Source organism: Pseudomassariella vexata, assembly GCF_002105095.1.
Source record: "Pseudomassariella vexata strain CBS 129021 chromosome Unknown BCR38scaffold_4, whole genome shotgun sequence".
Classification (NCBI taxonomy): domain Eukaryota; kingdom Fungi; phylum Ascomycota; class Sordariomycetes; order Amphisphaeriales; family Pseudomassariaceae; genus Pseudomassariella; species Pseudomassariella vexata.
Genome location: NW_024467959.1, coordinates 672987 through 693442, shown reverse-complemented (window position 1 = coordinate 693442; position 20456 = coordinate 672987). Strand labels below are relative to the sequence as shown.

Genomic DNA, 20456 nt, shown 5'->3' with positions numbered 1-20456 from the left:
AGAAACATTACTTTTCAATATTCCAACAGGAAAAGAGCTTTGCAGACTTGGGTGGCCGGAGCAATATGTATTATCTTTAGGGAGTGATTTCAGTACCTTACTATTCTATTTGATATATAAACGGTTATACGACTTATACCGAGACGTGACCATCTGAGATGTCTTACGACCTTTCTTTCCCACTTTGTACCCATTTGCATCACCGTACGTGATGTTTGCACAATACGCCTCCAAGGCACCCCAAATCTAGGCCCCCTGGTACGTCCCCAGTCCACCACCTCCCAACTAACCTTGCTTCGTCACATCATGGAACTGCTCCAACCCCCTATTCCACCGCCCCGTGTCACGCTCCTCGAACCCAGTCGGCTTCCCAGCCTCGTACATAGAGTCGAGCTTCTCGAGGGCGTCATCGTTGGCCTCGCGGTGCTTCTTCCAGTATCGTCGGCAGGCAAAAATGGACGTCACGATGAGGGCGAGAGCGGCCACACCGCCGCCTGTCGCGACGCCAATAGTGGTCGGCCTGGACAGACCGCCGTTGCCACTCGAAGTCTGGGCTTGGCTGAGGCTGTTGGTGGGCGTCATGGCCGCTATTGCGGAAGCGGAGGCGGAAGCGGCGACTGAAGATAGGGGTGATGATGTGACAGAGACTAGAGTGGTGGGATCGAGTGAGGCTGGGATTTCGCTAAGGAGACTAGTCACGGACACGGCGACGTCGATACTGGTGAGGTCGCTGGTAACGGGTGCTGACAGCACGCTGGTGAGAAGAGTGGTAGGAGCGCTGGTGACTGATGTAGCGGCTGACTCGATGCTGGTCGTTGGTAGAGCAGTGGCTGTAGTGGGCTCATCACCGGCAGTCAAGGTCGTCTTCGGGGTTGCTTCGGGGATGCCTGTGGTGGTGGCATCAACGGCATCTGTGGCGGTTGTCTCTGTCTGTGTTGCCGATGCTGTAGTTGTTTCTTGCGTCCTTGTTTCGTCGTCCTTCGTCGTTGTCGTCGAATCATCCTCCTCGTCATCATCATTACCAGGCATCCCCGGGTTGGTAACGATAGAATCGTCCGTGGCTACTGGTAGGGCCGTGTACAAAGTAGCCTTGGTAGGCACCTCGGTATCGGTAGTTGATGTAACTTCGGGCACTTCTGAAGTTGCGGTTGCCTCGGGTGCCTCCGTCTTCTCCGGTCTGCCTCCCGCCGGCCGCGATAGTGATGAGGAGGTGCCGGCACCTCCACCAACACCTACACCGACGTTTGCGACGGCGCCCAACCCCAAACGTCCTCCAATGCTTCCCAAAAGGCCAGACATTATGAAGAGATGAGTCAATCACAATAACTTGCTATAGAACACCGGGTTCAACGAAGAGAATAGAGTATAACTGAAAGAAAAAAGAAAAAAGAAAAAAGAAAAAAAATGGAGTGAGCGACAAGATTTCAGCCTGCTTTCATCTGATGTCGAATTGCTTGACAAGATAGGGATTGGTGGAACAGAGAAAAGTGAAAGGCTCCCAAGACACGATTGATCTAGAAGAAGAATGTCACGGTCATTTTGATGATCATCTCAACCCAGCCCCGTCAGCTGCTGCTACCCCCCGCCCCCAAGACGCCGTTCCGAGCAACGAGATGGCCTGTTGTGAAGCAAACGGAGGCCTATTTTGGGTCACGAGTGCCGGACGTCGATCAACCCTTGGAGCCCTCAGTGACGTTGCGATGTTCGTCTGAGGAACGGTCGACGTTTCACATCCCCTGACAGCTCCCCCTGACAGCTTCTTGGCACCCTGCAGGCCCACATGGCCTTAGGCTGCCCCCAAATGGTCCGATTGACTGCACATGGGCCCAAGTGCGGAAACTCTCAAACCTGCATTGACTAGCCCTAGAAATCTTGCAATCTTGCAACCCTGAGAAGGTCCTTGACATGCCTGCAAATCCAGCGTTTCTCGTTTTAGTAGGTTTTGCTTGGTTCAGCATTTCCCAACATTGCTTTTTCGCTCATTTCGACCGTTATCGCATCCAGGGTTGATAGTCTCCACAAGGCACATTTTCCCTTCCTCACAAGGCTGCATTCAATGCCGAATTGCCTTTTGCGACTGTGCACTTCCTGTACGTGGGAGGCTTCCAGCTTCGGGGGCCGCGCTGGCCGACCATCCATTGGAAGTGACTGAGATTCCCAGCTTGACGAAAGGCTTGGTATCGTGACCGAGAAGAAACGAGCCCAGATCGCCTCAACCCCGATGGACGCATGCCTGCATCTTGTGAAGCCCAACTGCCGTGCTGCCGTGCTACTGAGCCGGGAAGAGAGGTTTCTGTTGGGGCGTTTCACGCTGCATTCCACATATCGGCAGTAACAATGTTTTCCCTCCCCAGTGTCTAGGAAGCTGTGACCGGATCGACGACGTCCGCTCATCTACCCGGCCGGGATGACCCTGCGATGGTCGTTGAGGCTTTCAATCAGCTGTTGAGTCCGCGCAGCAGTGCCTTTCAGCTCGATCTGACTGCATTGCTCGCCGCACCGAAAATAGATCAGACGGTTTGGGTTGCGTACGCTTCTCCCGTTTCTTCTTACTCACCATACAAAGCCTTTCGTCGAGCTGAGGATCTGTCACTGTCCAATGGATGATCCCCAAGGCGCTGAAAACCCTGCCATGGATGACGCAAAAAAGCACATTTTCAATGTAATGCTTAATGCTTAATGCTGCTCTCCTGTAGGACGAATTGACAGCTCCAGTCAGATCAGGTAGGCATCAATGGATCCGTGCTCAGGCTTTCAAAGACCAATTGGTGTAGTGAGTGGTTTTTATTCGTACGCAACGCTAGATGTAAGTACTTAAATGCATTTGCTTGCCGTTGATGTAGTGTTTCGAGAGAAAGAGCTGGAGGTCAAGATATATAATCTTGTAGACATATACCATTGTAGACAGCAGCCTTATCAGAGGTCAAGCATCAATGATACCTGCATGTCATTTGCCCCAGGAAACTAGGAAAGCCAAGCTCTTCATTCAGATGATATCGTGGCGGCGAGACGCTCAGATGCGGAAATGATTCCACTTATACACGTCCCCACATCCGCTGTCCAAGAATCAGGCCGTTACAGAATCCCCGAATCCCCTAAGCATAAAATCCCATGGCAGAATCGTCCAGTAAGCTCGTTCGTTGGAGTCGGCTGAACTAATTTGCCGGTTACAGCCAATCTGCCCCTTCTTGTATCGTGACCTGAGAAAGACATGGGATGCTACCCTGCGAGTCATGCTGATAAGACCCGCTCTGATATTCAAGCGGTGTGAGGGAAGTGGCATCACTTACCTTCATTCATGCTCGTGCGTGAAAACATAAGTTTCTGGTTTTATGTCATTTGGCCGTAATTTCAACATTGTTGTAGTCGACTTCCTGCCGTCAGGAGCCAAAGGCAATGTTAGATACTACCATTTACCGCAATCATCATCATCAGTTCTTGAAACCCATAGCCTGATAAGCTATCATTAATCGTCAGTAAATTCCGGGGCAGAATTTCTCATTGTAAGTGTCTTGGCAATATCTGATAAGCCTTGCATCAACAGAAGTATTAGTTGGATCATTACATACTGGAGACGGCTCTAACTTCTGTGCCAGACCGGCATCTCTATGTCGTCAACTCCACTCTCGAGCCAATTAACTGGGGTGTTTCAACACCACAAGGTTCCAGCTTTAGCGTAGACCATGCGCCTGGTTATAGACGCGATCCCATATCATATTGTCCGTGTGCAATGGTAAGCCAATGTTGTGTTGATCTGGATATGTATGTTGTACACCCGAGCAAACAGGAGATCATGTTTAAGTCCACAAAGGGGTAATATTCATAATACTTGCAGTATACCCAAGCCTTTAGCATAAATAAGATTGAGCCATGTGCAGTCACTTTACAAGAGATTTGTGGTGAGCTCGATTCAGTATACTGGTAGCTAAGCATCGAATGAGTTGAACAGCCTTTTATGTTCTAGAGTTGCTAGGAAACCCCGGCGACTTCGGGCTTAACCAATACAGTCTACCGGAGCGCTCATCGGTAACAACAGAGTCAACTATGTGCAAATAATGGGAATTGGATGGGGCTGGCCTTGATCCATATCGAATCACTGTACTTCAGATTGCTGTGGTATGCAATGGTAATACATATGACTTTGGCTGGGCTTCTGGAAATAAGTCAGCTGATATCCCAGTTAACCCAACAAACTAGCATACTGTGTTCATCGGATCTTGATGTGTCAATATTGCATAAACCTTGATTCTAGTAAGACCGGTGAGCTCATACAGAAAGGAGATGCGGCAGCCCATAAAAGCTTACAGAAATTCTATCAACTGGATTTGAGTCTTTGACCAGAGAATATTCACCAGGTCAAAGTAGCAGTTTGGAAGCTAAGATCAATGGTCACTTTTGTATGAATGCTCGAGTGATCGGTGTGAAGAGAGTCGAAATTGCTACTCAAAAGAAAACTACTCACAGGTGAAGCTGCCATTATCCTTTAAGCCATCGCAGAGTTCTGTGTGCCCTCAAATCAGTCGTGGCCCCTTCACAAAAGCACCCTTTCGACGACAAACCACCTGACTATGTGCCTTCCTTCAGAGCGCGACCCATCCAATGCAACGACCTCCTTCAAGATGCCTCGAGATGAAAATCAAGCGATGATGTGCCTTCCCCAAGGTGAAGATGTCAAAGAGTCAACGTATGTGTATGAATCGGCCTAAGCGGCACATGCCTCAAGGAGAAGCTGTGCCTCAGCATCCTCATCGTCCTCAAACTCCTGCTTCTGTTGCTTCTTCTTCTTGTACGACAGAGAGAAGTCATATAGTTCGCTCTCATCATCATCCGCCTCATCCTCATCCTCGACCTCATTTCCCTTCTTGGCCTGCGATGTCTTGGGGAGCCGACCACGGGTAGATTGAGGCTTGGTGACCTTGGCCGCCTTGCAAGTGCTGGAGCTACCGTCCGCTTTCCCACCGCGCATGATGCCCAGTCGCTTTTTGATGTTGTAGAAACGGTTCTGTGATCTAATGAGAGGTATGTTTGAAAAGGATAGGTGTCAAGAGGGGGTTGGAGAACATACCTTGGCGACGGTAGGACTGTTGTACTTGTTCGCTTTGGCGAATTTGTCCCAATTAATGGAGGGGACACCTTCCATGTGCTCAATCAGCGAGAGCAGGAAGGCTGACTCGCCGGCATGGGCCGCGGCTTGTTACCAGAACCAGCCATTGCGATGGTTGGTGGAAGAAGTGAGCTGGCGTCCAAAGTTGACTTGTTGTAAGCTGGAGATCTCGGACGAAGTCTGGATGCGAATGAATGGTATCGTCTGAAGGACTAAGGTGTAGTTAGCCGGTGGGGTCGGATGAAATGTAATTGCAGGGATGGATAGATAGCAAGTCTGTGAGTGGAAATGCCAGCGTGAATTGAGCTGGTTATTAAGTGCTGCCACTAGCAATAGTAACTCTTGCCACCATATTAACGTGGATTCCACATGGATTACATCTGCGCGACCGCTCTTGACGGATATTCCACGTACTCGACACGCCCCAAAAACGGCAACAGGGAGTCCACACTGTCTGCCAGCAAGTAGAAACCACTGCTTAGATAAATATCATCAAATTGGCTGTTGGCCTTGATCATGTAGTAATGATAGACTTTCCTGAATATGAATATCCTGTGGTGTCCCTGACGTGACCTGGTGCGTATGCTGTGCTGTGGTAAGGTGTGGTGGGGTGGACGTGGCGGTGATGTGGAATTGGTGTTGAAGTTCAACCACGTCATGACGCGCAGGTCGGCTGGAGAATTGATTGCGGGCCATGGATCCAAGTGCACACAGACCAATGTTTTCCAGTTGGAGGGCGGCAATAAGGGACCCCAGTAGTCATATTGGGTATCGTAAGCTAAACCACCTTGTTCCTCTGAATACCTTAGATTTTTATAAAGGCCAAAAAAAGATGTTTTTTTTTCCCTTTTTCTATCATGGTTACGTCTGGTTCGAGGTGGGGTTTTGTAGCCCTGTACTTGGCCGTACCTTCCCACCTACCTTATACTATGTTCCTCTAGATAGCTCAAATCGTTTGAAACTTAACTACTACAAAAACGACCGTTTATATATTGCATTATCAGAAAGAACAGTCCCAATATGCGGAGAACTCTCGTCGTCTTCAAATCGTGAGATCTCCTTTCCAACTGTCTCGCTGGCTTTGGAGAATTGCAAGGGCAGAATACGCCCAGCAAAGATAACAAACGGTTTTATAAAATATACTAGCGCAATTTAATCCCGATGAAAGCCCTCTAGATCCTTCTGAAAGGTAGAATGTGCCTAAGGGGTGTCTGGTGCCACTCTTGTAGTGTAACGGGGTAAGGCCGGACATCAGGGAAATAGGTTACGGGGCTAGGAGAAAGTTTATTTTCTCTTCTTTAAGAGGCACAGAGGCAGAGTAGGACACGAGTCCCTCATCTTCATGCATCATCATCCTCATCTTCATATCATCATCTCCTTCTCATCTATATCTTCACCTTCGCTTTTCAGTCAGTTATTTAGTTATTTTAGTTATTCAGCTTATCTTTACGTTCGAGATCCTATTATCACGATACGAGTATCAGAGGCACATCCGACCAACTCGCGCACCAGACGTATAAGAGCTTCACTCTTATAACCAGTACCACGATCTTCGTCTGATAAGACCACCAGATGGGATCTGTTGGTACTGGAGCCGTCTGTTCAGTGTGTTAGGTGGTAGGTATATCCTACTGACCGCCTGACCCTGTTTCAGTGGTCAGATGGACCTGGGACTAGACCACCTGCTCTGGCGAGAGTGACACTCTGAATCAAGGTAGTCATGATGACCTGAATCGCAGAATGAATAAGACCAGCATAGCTAACTATGAGACTCGTATCCACATGAATATCACTTGTTACTATTTGTATACCTGCAAACCACAGTCCAAGGTTCTTAGTCCGGTTATGTAGGATTGAGCGCCACGGTTATGCCCTAGGCCAAAGGCGGTGTAGCGGCAATTGCACTAGTAGGGTCAAACCCTTCCTCGTAGATAAAATAGCTACATATAATACACAACAGAGCAGATAGACAGATCAATTAATATAGGATCTACGTAGAGTTATTAATAGAGGATTGAATCCCTTATAACGTACCCCACAAGCAAGTTGGCCACTTTTTCTTGGCATCGTACGAACAACCTTTTAATTATTATTATTAAATACGCCGTAGGCTCGAAGCCCCCGGTACCTCTACCAGTACTCCCGTATGTCAAACCGTGCCCTAATGGCTGGACTAAATACATACGCTGCGTCGTCGGTTCGCCCTATTGGCGACTGCGTTGCGTTCACTACCATACTACGTTGGTTCTCAACCTACCAACAAAGTCCCCCCTGAGAAGGTCGATGCTATCTGGGCCTTGAAGCTGTCCGACCCGTCCCTAGCAGCCACCTTACAATAGTCCCACTAACTACTGGTTCTACTGTTGCCGTTGCGAGGTCTCTGCGAGAATATAGTGGCCGTGGTGCGATAGCGGCCCGTAATCGTTCCCTCGGTCCTTCCAACAGCCCGCAAAAGAGGATTACGTGCTCTGCCGTCTCAGGGGCGTCGCCACAGCGGCATAGCGGCGAGTACACGCCAAAATCCCCTGTCTTGAATAAGAAGGCTGATAGTCCTATTTTTTCCGTCCTGATCTGGCACAGCGTAGACGCCTCCAGTCGGTTCAGGCCGAAATACTTGCCCCCTTTCGGTATCTGCATCGAAGGGCCCTCCGGTTCCTCAGCGATAGCGCGTCGCTGACGATCGTGATGCTCTGCTCCGGTGAGCCATCTCTTCCTCCAGTGGCCTTTTAATTAACATCTTTACACATACCAAGATGGGATCCAATTGGAAAGAAAGCGACATGATTCTAGCGTGTCAGGCGCTTCAATCGAAACCCGAATTAAGCATCCGACGCGCTGCCCAACTCTACAATGTCCCTCGTACAACTCTAGCTAACCGAAAACGCGGACTACTATCTCGACGCGATACTCGACAATCTAGTCAAGAAATTGAAGACCTAATACGGGCGCATATAACCCATATCTCGAAGGAGGATTTCTTTTCGGCATTCTATAGGGTGTATCGTACGACTATAACTAAGTCGAATATCCAGGCAGGTTTCAGGGGGACAGGACTTATTCCGTACGACCCGGAATATGTGATTTCACAGCTGGATATTAAGCTACATACGCCTACACCTCCTGGGAGCTCGTCTGGCGCCCCCTTAATCTGGGAATCAAAGACTCCAAATAACCCAACTGAGGCGCAATCCCAGTCTGAATACGTTAAAAACAGAATCGTATAGCATCAGAATAGCTCCCCGACGACAATACTTACGGCTATTGACCAATTTTCACGTGGTGCGACGGCTGTTATGCATCGGTTAGTTTTACTTGAGGATGAGGTTACTACACTTCGGAAGGCCAATCAAGAGCTAAGCCGTCGTCGAAGGACTAAAAATCGACAGCTACAAGATGGAGGATCTCTTAGTTTACGAGACACTCAGGACTTACAGTCTCAACGGGATATTGAACAGCAGCTACAGGATGATATACGTGTAAGTCGTCGTCGTACTAGACCGGCCGAACCACGCCGACGGCGCTCTAGGATCTGCGGAGAGCCCGGGCATAATGCTCGTACTTGTGAGAATGATAAAGATACGTACGAGGAAGAGGATTCCGATTAGTTTGAATTATTATTTTTTAATTTAGTTAAGTTATTGAAGTTATTCATACGGTGCCAAGAAAAAGTGGCCAACTTGCTTGTGGGGTACGTTAGACCCTGCAAATGGGGGTGTATGCAAAAAGGTGGTCAATGCAGTTAGTAAGTACTGCATGTGAGCATAATTGAAGAGCCCGGCCACGTAAAGCCATATCAGAGGGATAGAATGTATTGATTTTTAAGTTGCAATTGACACCGAAAGTCTGGACATACCATAGTCGGTGTTCGCGTCACCCACCAATTGAAGGCCATCAATTGAGTCGCATCTTCAAGACCCTCTCCGCAATAGACTCGGGCGTCTCCTCTACAATCCCAAGCAAATCGGCATCTGACTCCTCCCGCGACGGCGCCACCACATTCCTGGCCTTGCCTGGATCCAACAGTTGTGCCACGGCAATGTACAGCGTCCAACCGCCGGCCCCAGCCTTGTACCTGGCCCCTCCCTCCATCTTCATCACCTCGGTCGTCGAGTGCGTCACTGGCCACTGCCTGCCCGTGACCTTCTGGAAGGCTTGCAGCAGCTCGTTCTGGCACGTGTTGATGGAGCGCGCCTTGACGAAGCGGTTGGCCGTCTCGTCCGGGTGGCGGAGCACGCCGACCACGCTCTGCCCTATCCCCTCGAGCATTGTGCCCGTAAACACCTCATCTCCGGCATCGTAAATAGTGGCAGTGCCCTTGACAACGTCGAATCCCATGGCAGGGAACTTTCTCAATGCCTGTGAGACGTGTAAGCAACCACGTGAGCTTTATGTGTGTGTGGTTTGCCCGCATGTCTGATCCATAGGCCAAGGCAACATAAGGTGGAACTACTCACCCAGTCAATGGGTTTTCCCGTGGTGATGCCCGTCCAAGTGAAGGACGGATTGGCTTCGGCGCGCTTAGCAGCATAGTCCCAGCCAACATTGCACCGCTTGATGGTCTCGCGGAATTCTGGCAAGCCGTGTGTTTGGGTCCTCAGTCCCCAGCCAAAATCGTTCACGATGAAGCGCTTGACGCCGGCGGCCTCAGCAGCATCGACCATGGCGACCTGGTGCTCGACTCCGGACGGAGCCACGGCACACACGACGGCATCCTGGCCCTCCAATGCTTTGGTAAGATCCTCTACCGTGTAGGCGGTCCTGATGACGGCCAGACCCGGCAGAAAAGTAGACCTAGACTTCACGCGAGTGATGATGGTCACATCGAAGCAGCCATCTTGGGACAGAGCTGCTGTGATCGGAGTTCCGAAGTTGCCCGAGGCCTTTATCAAAGGAAGAGGGTTGTATTAGTCGTCGTCCAATATGTAGTGGTAGAAGTTGGCTGTATTGTACTCACGCCGAATACGGCAACTCTCCTGATGGTGCTCGTCGCTTTGTTTGGCTCCATTTTCCGGGGAATCTGCGAGTTGGAGGTGAGTAGAACTGAAGTAGAATGAGAAGTGAATCTAAATGGGCAGAAATTAAATGAAGTGAGTCGGAATCTAGTTACGTAGCCCTAGCCTCGTCCGACTATACATTTATACCTCGAGCGGCCGGAGATCAACTTAGCCCCACAATAAGTAAAACAAGCTTGTCAGCAACGCCGGAGTGAGACGGATACAAGAGACTGCCATCATCGTGTATTTTTGCCCACAAGTGCGGAACTGACAACCAACTGCAAGTCGTGCCAATTATATGCGCTGCAATACTAACACGCAGTGCTGTGCTGTAGCGTACACAATTGCATTGATATAGGTAACACTGCCACCTAGGTATTTCAATATATTACTAGCGCTGGCTGGACAGTCGGAGGTACACGAGACAGTCGACATGCCTCAGGGTACTGATTCGATTATATACAACAGAAATGGGAACTCTTCTGGAGTGTTTCACAGCCTGCCTGTTCTTAGTTTTTGGCCTCCCCCTCATTGGGCGTCAATTCTGCTGTCCGGGCTTCAGCAGCCTCATCAGCCGCCATGACCTTCTTCTTTTCCACAATGCCATACTCGGTTTCCAGCTTCTTTCGAAGCGGGACCTCCCTCTCCACGAAGACAAGGAAGAAACTTACACCCGAGACGGCGATCCCAACCTGCCAGGCCAGCTTCAGACTGTCAGACAGCACCGATGTAAGCTGGGCGGCCGTATCAGGTGCCAGCGAGTTGACGAAGGAAGCTGTGGCGTGCTCGTATGCCTTTCCAACTATAAGCGCACCCACTACAGACTGGTCTGTGATGGCCCCTGGCGCGAGCTGGTTGAAGCGCGTGTTGAAGACTGCAGCTGGGATGGCGGTACCCCACTAGAACGAAGCCAGTGTGAGCATCCCATTAGATGTATATTTTGAGCGTCCAGGTGGGAGTGTGGAGTTGTAAGGAATTAGACACATACCATCAAGCCGAAGCTGCGCAGGAACGCACACAAGGCTGTAGCCAACGCGGTGTCTGATTCAGCTAATGGTGCCAAGATAGCAGGAAGCACCGTCGGCATCACTATAAGGGAAACAAGAGCAACGTCAGCGGCGCATCCCAGTCAACCGGTCGAGCCAGGCGGGAAGACGTACCAGAACCGGCACCAACCGACTGCAGGATCTGGAAACCAATCCACCAACCAGTACTCGAATTCTCATCCAACATCGTGAACAATCCAAAGCCTACGATGGCCAGAGCGAAACCGACGTTCTGGACTGGACGATAGCGGCCAATCTTGGTCATAGCGCCACCTCCGAGGGCAACACCAGGGATGAGCGCCAGGATAGTCGGCAGCAGCATGACACCCGATATGCTTGAAGATGCCCGCAAAACGCCTTGAAAGTAGATAGGGAGGAAGAAAAGCGGCCATATGGTTATCATGCTCTGCACAAAAGCAAGGACAAACGCGGTGGCTGATGTCCGGTTCGACATGAGATGGATCGGCACCATCGGTTGAGGAGCAAGTCGCCGATATGACTCAAAGAAGAGGAAGCCCACCAGTCCGGCGAATCCGAGGATCAGGGGCACGAGCGCCTGATAGGATGACCAGGGGTGTAGGGTGCCAGCCCAGGCGAGGCCGACGAGCTACGGTAAGAGCGAGCGTTAGTCGAGTTGAAACTTCGTCGTGGAGCGTGGTGAACCTACAATTGAAGTCACCGAAGCAACGAATATGGCGTTTCCGGCCCAATCAATGTTGGTCAACTTGTCGGCGAACGTTTTCTCCCGGTTGTAGTTGGTATGCAGAAACAAAAACAGCAGCGCCAGGGCCAAGCCGCCGATAGGCAAGTTGAGATAAAAGACCCAACGCCACGTTGAATGCTGGACAATGAGACCACCGAAGAACGGCCCCAGGGCGGCACCGAGCCCGACGCAGCCAAACGTAAGGGCGAAGTAGCTACCTCGCTCGCTCAGGGGCACCAAGTCGCAGACGATGATTTCCATCAGCACGTTGATGCCCCCCGCGCCGATGCCTTGCACCACACGGCCTACTATCAGCATTTCCATGTTTGTAGCACCGCCACAGATGCCGCTGCCAAGGACGAAGGCGGCCGTCGAGATAATCATAGGCCAGCGTCGGCCGAAGACGTTGGCTAATTGGCCCTGTAGCGGTTGGAACACAGTCCTGCGTTCTTGTCAGCCATATGAGGTGTTATTTCCACTATTATATCTGAACACGAGAAGAACATCTGGTTTCACGTGCATAGCTACATAGTAGCCATTGGAAGCCCAAATATAGATATCGCCTCCACCAAGATCAGCAATGATGGAGGGCAAGCTCGTAGGGATGATGCTGCCCTCCAAGGCGGTTAATACGCCGCAAAAGACAATCGCGACGATGATGCTGTAGAAACGAAAGCTTTTGGGTTCCTTCTTCTCGATCTCAGCAGACACAGGAGGCTCTGAGATTTTATCTGATGCTTCCGTGTCTGTCTCCGTTGGTATTGATGGGATGGTATCACCTATCACCCTTCCTGGTTCGGCGCTTTGCTCCTTGGCATTAGCCGTGATATCTGCGGCTCCAAGATGTACCCGAAGAGTAACTTGCGAATCTTCGACTGGCAGGGGATGCGGTGCAGTGTCGACGTCACGGTCAAGTACGGATGGGGTGAGTCAGTATTAGATCGATATGGTCTATGATCAACCATCGGTCGGTGTTCAACGTGCATTGGATTAGGGAAAAAACTGGCTTGGGGGATTTGAACACATCGGTCGCTGTTCGGAGATCATGTTCAACCAATATTCGGAGATCTGGGGCCACAAAGCTTCGGAGATCCTGGTCCACCCAAGACGTTATGGACCCCAAAAGTGGTCTCGAGTGAGACTTACAGATCAGTTGTTAAAGGTCTCGTTCGAACTGGAAAGCTAAAGAAAACCTCGCTTTGAACAGGAAATAATATTTTACCCCTCGTCATGTTGGTATCAAAGGATCGTTCTTCCCCCATGCATATGGCTTCTCAGCATTTCAAAAGGCCTCGTTGAGCAAACTAGATCCAAAATGAGCCCAACCACCATGCAGTTCACACACGAATCCGTCCGTGATTTCTTGCTCAAAGAAAAGGGACTCCAGAAAATTTGGGCAAATCCGGGCTAGCAGAATGACAAGGTGAGCCACGCGGTCTTAGCAAATTGCTGCCTAAGACAGATGAAAACAGACATTGGAAGCAGGACACCGGACTCGGAATCTCTGCCAGCACCAAAGTCATTGGAGGCCAGGCAAATGAGAAAGACTGTTACAGCGTCATATCCTTTCCTTCGATATGCTCTTGGCAATGTTCTTTATCACAGCGACAAGGCTCAATCGTTTGGATATCCACAAGAAGCCTTTTTGAAGCAATTCCCGATAGCAAGCTGGAGACACCTATATAACATGCTTGCTCTACCTGAGAAGCAACGCCGCTATCCGCTTGGCACACCTCTTTTCACACCTCTTTTGTGCATCCTTGCAGAAATGAACCTATGGAGCCTCATCCATATTCATCCTGATCGTAAGCGTCACTGGGAAATTGAAGGGGGCAATTACCGCTTCCCCTTGCTTGCTGCGTTAGCTTATGGTATTCGAGAAGCCGCTGAGGACTTGGGACTTCACGTCTTTCTGGACGAAAAACTTCCGATCACTGTTGATGAGCCATGCAAGACTTACTTGAAGTCTTTGAAGTCGGGTCGTCAATTCGATACTCGTTGCCGCAGTCTGCTATTTTGTCTCCTGGAGTTTGACTGTGTGACGGCAATGGAAGGTCTTCTTTGAAAAGCTACCCCGTAGACGAAAACGACCCAGATGGGCGAACGGCCTTGTCATTCGCAAAGACACACCAGCAGGCTCGAGTGCTTTTAAACCGTGGTGCGGATGTAAATGCCAAGGACAATAAATCACGCACACCGTTGCAGCACGCATTAGTGGAGAAACGATTCGAAGTCGTACCAGTCCTCCTGGATTGGAAAGCAGACTTCTCATTCTGGGATGCGGCAGAAAGTGGCTGGGAATCTGTGTTTCCATAGGCGCTCAAGAATTACCGCACAGATTATTAGATACACGCGATGATATTGGGCGTACACCAGTCTCCTATGCTGCTAGTGCCTCCCAACTGGGCGTGGTCAAGCTACTTTGCAGTTTGAAAGATATCAATCCTGATTTGGCAGATAACCTTGGACGGACACTCCTTTCCTGTGCCTGTCAGACTGGCTTCAACAAGATGGGTGAGATAGTTCGACTGTTACTTGACACGGGCAAAGTAAACCCAGAGTCACGAGACATGCGGAAGGACTCCTTTTTCCTACAACCTGGCCTCCCCCTCGCATCCTCGTCGGTTCAGATAATGCTCTTTACCGCGCGCTAATTACGGAGGCAATAGCGTTATAAAATACCTTTACGATGTTAGTATAGATGGTAATGCCGGCCTTACGCTTTATCTCTACGTACGTTACTCAGGGGTACCGGCGGTAACAGATAACTAGATGCCTCTCTGCTCTAGCGGAGAGCCGTCTTAGTGCACCAATTCGCTTAGCCGGACGTGTAGTACCGGTGGAAATAGCCCTACGCGTAATCTGATGATGGTGTCGAGCCGAGTGGTTCCAAACGTGTCCGCCATCTCCCTCCGACTCTTGCCGCATCCTCTGACGGCTATAATGGCGACTCTGGCCTCCGGAATTACTGCGTCATTAGCGCCGCGACTAACGCTTATTTCGGTGCTAGAAGACCGATAATCCATGGCGAATTGCGGTAGTTGTTGTTTTCATTTCTCAATTGGGGTGTAGGGCTGAACGCAGACTTATTGAGGGTCACTGTGGAGACTGCTGTATTTCTACCCTGATTCTTCTAGACAGTTTACCTCTAGGATTTAGCAGGGCTTACCTGAGCCCATTGCGGCAATAAAACTCCTTCATTTTTACCTCTAGCGGGAATCATGAAGCAATACCAATCCATGTGACAACCAGAATATTGGTGCTTCGGGGAGGTGCAATGATCCTCATTATTCAAAATATCTGATAGGGGAAAAGCTACCAGAATCCTTCAATTAGAATAACAGGGTAAGTAGGTACAGCCAAGTCACTTGATATTCCCATGCTTGGCCTGGCTAGAACCAGTATACTGCTGATTCTAAGCGAAGATTCGGACTTTCCCGGTCAGGATGTGGCCTTACATTGAATGGCTTTCGCCTTTTTATCTTATGTCGTCTAGGTGGGAAGAGATGTAGGCCAGGGATGTACAAGATGATATTAATTTCACTACAACCCAGCAACCCAAAACAACAACATCTTGACCCACCGCAACTACGGCTTCTTCTCTTTTCCAACTCTCATTGCGGTCCTTCCCAAGGGGCGTTTATTTCCCTGCTTCTATGGAGAAGGAACTACAGTGAACTCATTTATGCGTACCTACATAAAGTAAATCTGTCTAGGCAGTCCGACAGAAATGAAGCAAGCAAACCCTTGTCGTACCTGACACCTAACAAGCATGTAACTATGGGGAATAGGCCCGTTAGACTAAAGCACATTCTACGCGTCTGGTCTAGCTAGCTATGAAGGGTTTCTTTTTGGAAGATTATTTTCTGAACTTGCTTTATCAGACAAAATCCATGTGCCCCTATCCTATACAACACATCAGTTGAGCACCATACTTCGCTACCTGGACGTGTGGGATACCCTTTGTTGGCGTATGAACCAAGACTTCCAGCTGCTTCTCTTCACAAAAGCAACAAACATATTCACAGGGTAAGAGACTGTATTGTGAAAGAAGACCCACCACGCTTTAATCTCGGTACGCCTTGCTGCCATATAATCCAATGTCTTCGATGGCATCCGCCGCGTTCGAACGCCTCTTTCGCTTTCATGCTCATATAATGCCCCGTGAGAGTCCAAACAATGTACATAGTCTACACCTGTGACCGGTCCAACCCAATATCGCCAATTGCCTCAATATCTACCCACCGAAAGTTGGGCCGCAGCCGTGTGCTTTCCCCAATTCCCGCAAACACCAACACGTTTTAGCTTACACTAATCCAACCCGGCATAGGCACATAGTTGGTTGAGCAATATACTCCACTTCGGACTCTTCATTTGCAGGGCATCAAAGAGGCCTTCCCTTGTAGGAACTGAGTTCGGTGGTATGCTGCTGGGGCTGTTGGGGTCGCGTGCCTTCTCCGTCAGCCTCTTGAGCGTTGATACACCCCATGTGATGATATGAAGTACATCAGTGTCCTCACGCTGTTGTACACGGGCATTGCGGGTGGGAGGCTGTGTCGGCTCGGATTGATTGCAGAGGATGCGAACTAAACGGAGGAGGTTTTGAGCAAAGCCTTCGCCAGACGAGAGCCAGGCCCGAGTAACACCACTTTCGTAGCCCGGCGCCAAGGAAGCGATGATGTCGGCGGCGAGCAAGCCTTGCATCATGATGGGTTTGCGCGCTTCGACGAACGAAGGGAGATTCGCGGGCCTGCTTTCCTTGTTCTGGTCGGGTATGGGTGCAATGGCAAGAGCAAAGGTGCGCGTCATGAGCTCGCAAGGTGGGGAAGCCGATGCGTCCGCGGCGAAGATGGTCTTGTAGTGCGTCCTGTTAGGCTCATCTCGCGCCAGGAGCTTAGCAAGGGAGTCCACCGCATTGGGTAGATAAATGTGTATTGCGGGCTCGAATGGCGGGAAAACAACTTTGTCGGCTGACATGGCTGGGGCCGGTGTGGGTGCGAATGATAGCAAAAATTGCAGTAGACAGAATGCTTGCTCTCTGCCAGGAAGCTCGATAGAACCCGAAACGTTCGAAAGAAAGATGATGATATCTTTCATAAAGTCCAGCGTGTTCTTTGGTGACCGAAGAAGATTCTCATGAGTGCCCAGCGACCGGATGATGCCGCAGATAAACTTGATGACCTGCTCATCAGCAAGGATTGAATGGTTCCCATCGAAGAAAGAGAGGTTGCGGAGAATGGTAGTAATGGCGATCAAGCGATCCGCAGAATGCTCCAGCTCATACTCGAGGTCTCCTAGGACCGGTACCCTCTGCAGGGCCAACTGCTCAACGCGACACAGCCTTATGACCTCTTCGTATGAACCTAAATCTATTTCATCCGATATAGGGGTTGAGCCATCAGCCAGAGCGTCTACCTGTTCTTCGGCGCAATCGATGAGCGACTCCACAAGATCATCGCAGTACTTGAGATCGATGAGTAGACCCTGGTTGCGCGCTCCTTCGTGTGTCACAGTTGCCAGCGTGTCAAGGGCCAGGCGGACCTCCCCAAGGATTCCGCATTGAAGACTCTTAGTTAGGGCGTGTATATCTATGAGCCCCAACTCCAGCGGTGGAGGTACGTTCGGTCGCCACTGTTCCAACTCGTCACCGAGCTTTTTCAGGGATTCAACGTCCAACCCGCCGTAGAAGTGCTCTGTCATGTCTCGGGACTTGGGTTCATATTCATCGGGATTGGATGGTGGTGGCGGCGCCGGGAAGGGAACACTAGCAACCCCATGGGTTGGCATCGCCTCGGCTTGTGTGTGACGAGGCTGTACCGCCATGTGGCCGGGTTTGACTCCCATTGAAGGCGACGGCATGGATATGTCTCCTGCCACAGGCGTGGCCTCGATACTCCTAGACAGGCTGTTTCTCGCGTGGTTGGGGGCCATGTTCGATTGCTGGTGGACCATTTGCGGTTGCTGCGGTGTTGAGAAGCCATTGACACTCGGCTGCGGCATTCCCGGACCCAGTTGCTTAGACGGGGTTGGGGCATGCGGCTGCTGGAGTTGAGGCTGTTGTCCTGGCTGTATATGTTGACCCTGCTGCATTTGTCCTTGGGGACCCATCCGTTGCGGTGTCCCCTGACCTGGTCCTCCAGGCGCCCCAGCTGGGCTAGGCATCTGCTGGTTGCCCGACCTTTGCTTCATCCATGCAGCCTCGAACTTCAATAGATTTTGCTCGTAAATGGCCTTTACTTGTGCAGGAGCCGACGGAAACTGCTGCGGGTGAAACCCGACTGATGCCGCGACCTGTGACCACAAGTTGCGTTGGGCAACGATACGATAATAGCCGAACTTGCCCATGTTCATAAACAGCTGCAAGAGATGGAGGGGCCGACCTCCTATCGAGGGGTTCGCGTCCAACGGGAGGCCATGTATGCTCATGAAGTTGCTCAAATTCTTCATGAAACTTTCAGGGTTTGTACTCCGCGGTAACTGCGGCTGTTGGGGGTGCATCTGGCCCTGGGGCATCTGCCCATTGGGCATAGGACCACCCTGCTTGGGCATCATGCCGCGCCCTTGATTAAATTGCTGCTGTATCTGCGCCGCCGTCAACATCTGGCTCTGAACCTGGGCCTGAGCTTGCATGCGCATTTGCTGCATCATCTTGGGGTCCATGCCGCGTCCTCCTGCCTGCATCTGTTGCTGTAATTGATGCATTTGCATCTGCTGCATCTGGGCCAACTGGCTAGGGTGCATCTGTTGCATCTGGCCCATTTGCTGCATCTGCTGCGACATCTGACCCATTGGTTGTGGCATCATCTGCTGTGGCATCGGATTCTGGCCGGAAGGGGGTCGCGCTGGCGAGGGGGAGGGTTGGAAGTTCGGGTTGTACCCTTGCGGGACGGTTTGATTCTGCATGTAGGGGTTGGGCTGAGGCGTGCCACCATGCTCCGAAGGAACTGGTGATGCTTGAGGACCGAACTGTTGCGAGGCAGGAGAGAAAGGATGTGGTGACGCGGTGTTCACGCGTTGAGGCACGCTTCCGGGTCGCAGCTGATTTCCCGCCATGACGGGGGATGGTGACGCAGTAGCGGAACCGTTGGGATAGAGGTGAGGGTATTGTTGAGCGGTGCTCGAGTTGGGTCCCATGGCGGTGGGCTGGAAGCCGGGATACGGCGCCTGCTGAGGCGTGTCGGCGCGCGACGTCGGTAGCATACCCGGATTCTGGCGGGGCGAAGCGCCCATGCTGTCCTCTCGCGGCCTCGGGCGTTTGGACGGGATGACGGGGTTGGTCTGGTATACGGGGTTCTGGAAGGAAGGCGAGGCGTTGCGCATGGGGCCATTCTGCATCGCGGCAGCCATTTGTTGTGGGTTGGGATATTGAACGGCGGCGGCGGCGGGATTGAATTGGCCATTGGCCATGAATGCCGAAGGATCCATCATGCCGCCGGCTGGTCCTCCAATGTTGTTCGGGTCGTTCATGTGTGGGAAGCCGTTGCCATTATGGTTCTGGACGGCGGCTGCCTCGTTCATCCAAGAGCTCATGACTGACGAACAGACAGGTGGGAGCCCATCAGACTGCGATTGGCGCGATGTTAGCAATCAAAAACGTGTAGCGACGCATCCATTGAGATGGGAAAACAACAAAAATTGGATGGGTAGTGACACGTCGCGATGCAAGAGTCGCGTCGGTCGCGGGTCTATGGAGTTGGACTGACTGCGATCGGGGGAAAGAAGGAAAGGCTGTGCGGCGACCGAGTGTAGAATTTTGCCACAGTGCCCGCGAGCGTGTCCCGCAAGTTCCTCCTGTGACTTCAGCTGGGCCAAGGAAGCAAAGCAACACCAGACTGCCGGCGCGCATCCGTCTCGGACACAGTTCAACGAAGGCAGTGTCACGAGACAAGCCGCTACTTGATGATTTTTAGATACTTCGGGCAGGCCAGGGGAAGGGGTGGCAGTAAATCGACGGAGAGAGGTCTTACCTACCAAACGTTCAGTCGGAGTGATCTGGCACGGCGGCCAGAGGGCCAGATTCGCAATGGGTTTCAACTTTCAACTTTGATCAAGCCGTCTAAGCCTCAATAGGTTTAGTACGCAACAAGCGAAATTGCAGCAGAAATTGTTAAGGAGGAGGTATCTGGGGCGTCAAAAAAGGTGGAGGTGGGAGGAAAAAGACAAATGAGACATCCGGCGCTAGTAAGCCCCACTAAGCTTCGGACTTTCGGGCTTTTACCGTTTGGCACGACTTCCAAGGAAGAGTATTTCCGATTGCTGACTAGCAACTCGCACCGCCAGCAAGCAGGTCGTTGTCGACGAGATACCTGATGACAGCAGCACCAAACTTGGAGAAACTACTGACAACAGTCCATAGGAAATTTTGCTTGCCCTCCAGGGTCATGACTGGATAGAAGTAGCGGGCATTTAATTCAGTGTTACTGCCGTTGGGTTTGTCATCCTCTTGGTTTCCCGGCCAGATGCGTATGTAATGGTGATGGCCAGCCCAAAGAATCAATCAACCGCAAGAATACCGTGAATATAGGAAATATTGCGTTCGCCAGGTTTACCAATATAAGTTACTTCGAAGTACCTGCTTAGGCGAATCCGGTAGTAACGCTTTTGGTCTG

The 20456-nt window shown here is 50.9% G+C and overlaps 7 protein-coding genes across 7 annotated transcripts; 1 reads left to right on the top strand and 6 right to left on the bottom strand.

Moving 5' to 3' along the window:
- Positions 1-49: 49 nt before the first annotated feature.
- Positions 50-1713, bottom strand: BCR38DRAFT_426199 (uncharacterized protein). Its single transcript, XM_040859748.1, has one exon. The coding sequence runs from the start codon at positions 1297-1299 to the stop codon at positions 286-288; it is 1014 nt and encodes a 337-aa protein (XP_040717772.1). The 5' UTR covers positions 1300-1713; the 3' UTR covers positions 50-285.
- A 2705-nt stretch (positions 1714-4418) lies between these two features.
- BCR38DRAFT_152108 (uncharacterized protein) lies at positions 4419-5309 on the bottom strand. The gene is made up of 2 exons (XM_040853718.1): positions 5066-5309; positions 4419-5002 (listed from the first exon to the last, which is right to left on the bottom strand). The coding sequence occupies exons 1-2, from the start codon at positions 5138-5140 to the stop codon at positions 4703-4705; spliced, it is 375 nt and encodes a 124-aa protein (XP_040717771.1). The 5' UTR covers positions 5141-5309; the 3' UTR covers positions 4419-4702.
- A 3686-nt stretch (positions 5310-8995) lies between these two features.
- BCR38DRAFT_464430 (uncharacterized protein) lies at positions 8996-10174 on the bottom strand (the record flags this gene model as incomplete). The annotated part of the gene is made up of 3 exons (XM_040862672.1): positions 10059-10174; positions 9559-9984; positions 8996-9460 (listed from the first exon to the last, which is right to left on the bottom strand). Exons 1-3 carry the CDS (start codon positions 10107-10109, stop codon positions 8996-8998), a joined length of 942 nt encoding a protein of 313 aa, XP_040717770.1. The 5' UTR covers positions 10110-10174.
- Positions 10175-10607: 433 nt separating this feature from the next.
- BCR38DRAFT_455992 (major facilitator superfamily protein) lies at positions 10608-13079 on the bottom strand (the record flags this gene model as incomplete). Its single annotated transcript, XM_040861861.1, has 6 exons — positions 10608-10997; positions 11087-11187; positions 11259-11751; positions 11812-12289; positions 12341-12508; positions 12994-13079. 6 exons carry the CDS (start codon positions 13077-13079, stop codon positions 10608-10610), a joined length of 1716 nt encoding a protein of 571 aa, XP_040717769.1.
- Positions 13080-13926: 847 nt separating this feature from the next.
- Positions 13927-14384, top strand: BCR38DRAFT_299626 (ankyrin repeat-containing domain protein; the record flags this gene model as incomplete). Its single annotated transcript, XM_040854536.1, has 2 exons — positions 13927-14137; positions 14194-14384. Coding segments are annotated over 2 exons (402 nt in total), but the record flags the coding sequence as incomplete, so codon positions are not given.
- Positions 14385-14431: 47 nt separating this feature from the next.
- Positions 14432-14914, bottom strand: BCR38DRAFT_152079 (uncharacterized protein). Its single transcript, XM_040853717.1, has 2 exons — positions 14585-14914; positions 14432-14529 (listed from the first exon to the last, which is right to left on the bottom strand). The coding sequence occupies exon 1, from the start codon at positions 14871-14873 to the stop codon at positions 14649-14651; it is 225 nt and encodes a 74-aa protein (XP_040717767.1). The 5' UTR covers positions 14874-14914; the 3' UTR covers positions 14432-14529; positions 14585-14648.
- Positions 14915-16158: 1244 nt separating this feature from the next.
- BCR38DRAFT_455991 (uncharacterized protein) lies at positions 16159-19377 on the bottom strand (the record flags this gene model as incomplete). The annotated part of the gene is made up of 2 exons (XM_040861860.1): positions 16159-18429; positions 18460-19377. The coding sequence occupies 2 exons, from the start codon at positions 19375-19377 to the stop codon at positions 16159-16161; spliced, it is 3189 nt and encodes a 1062-aa protein (XP_040717766.1).
- Positions 19378-20456: the final 1079 nt, after the last annotated feature.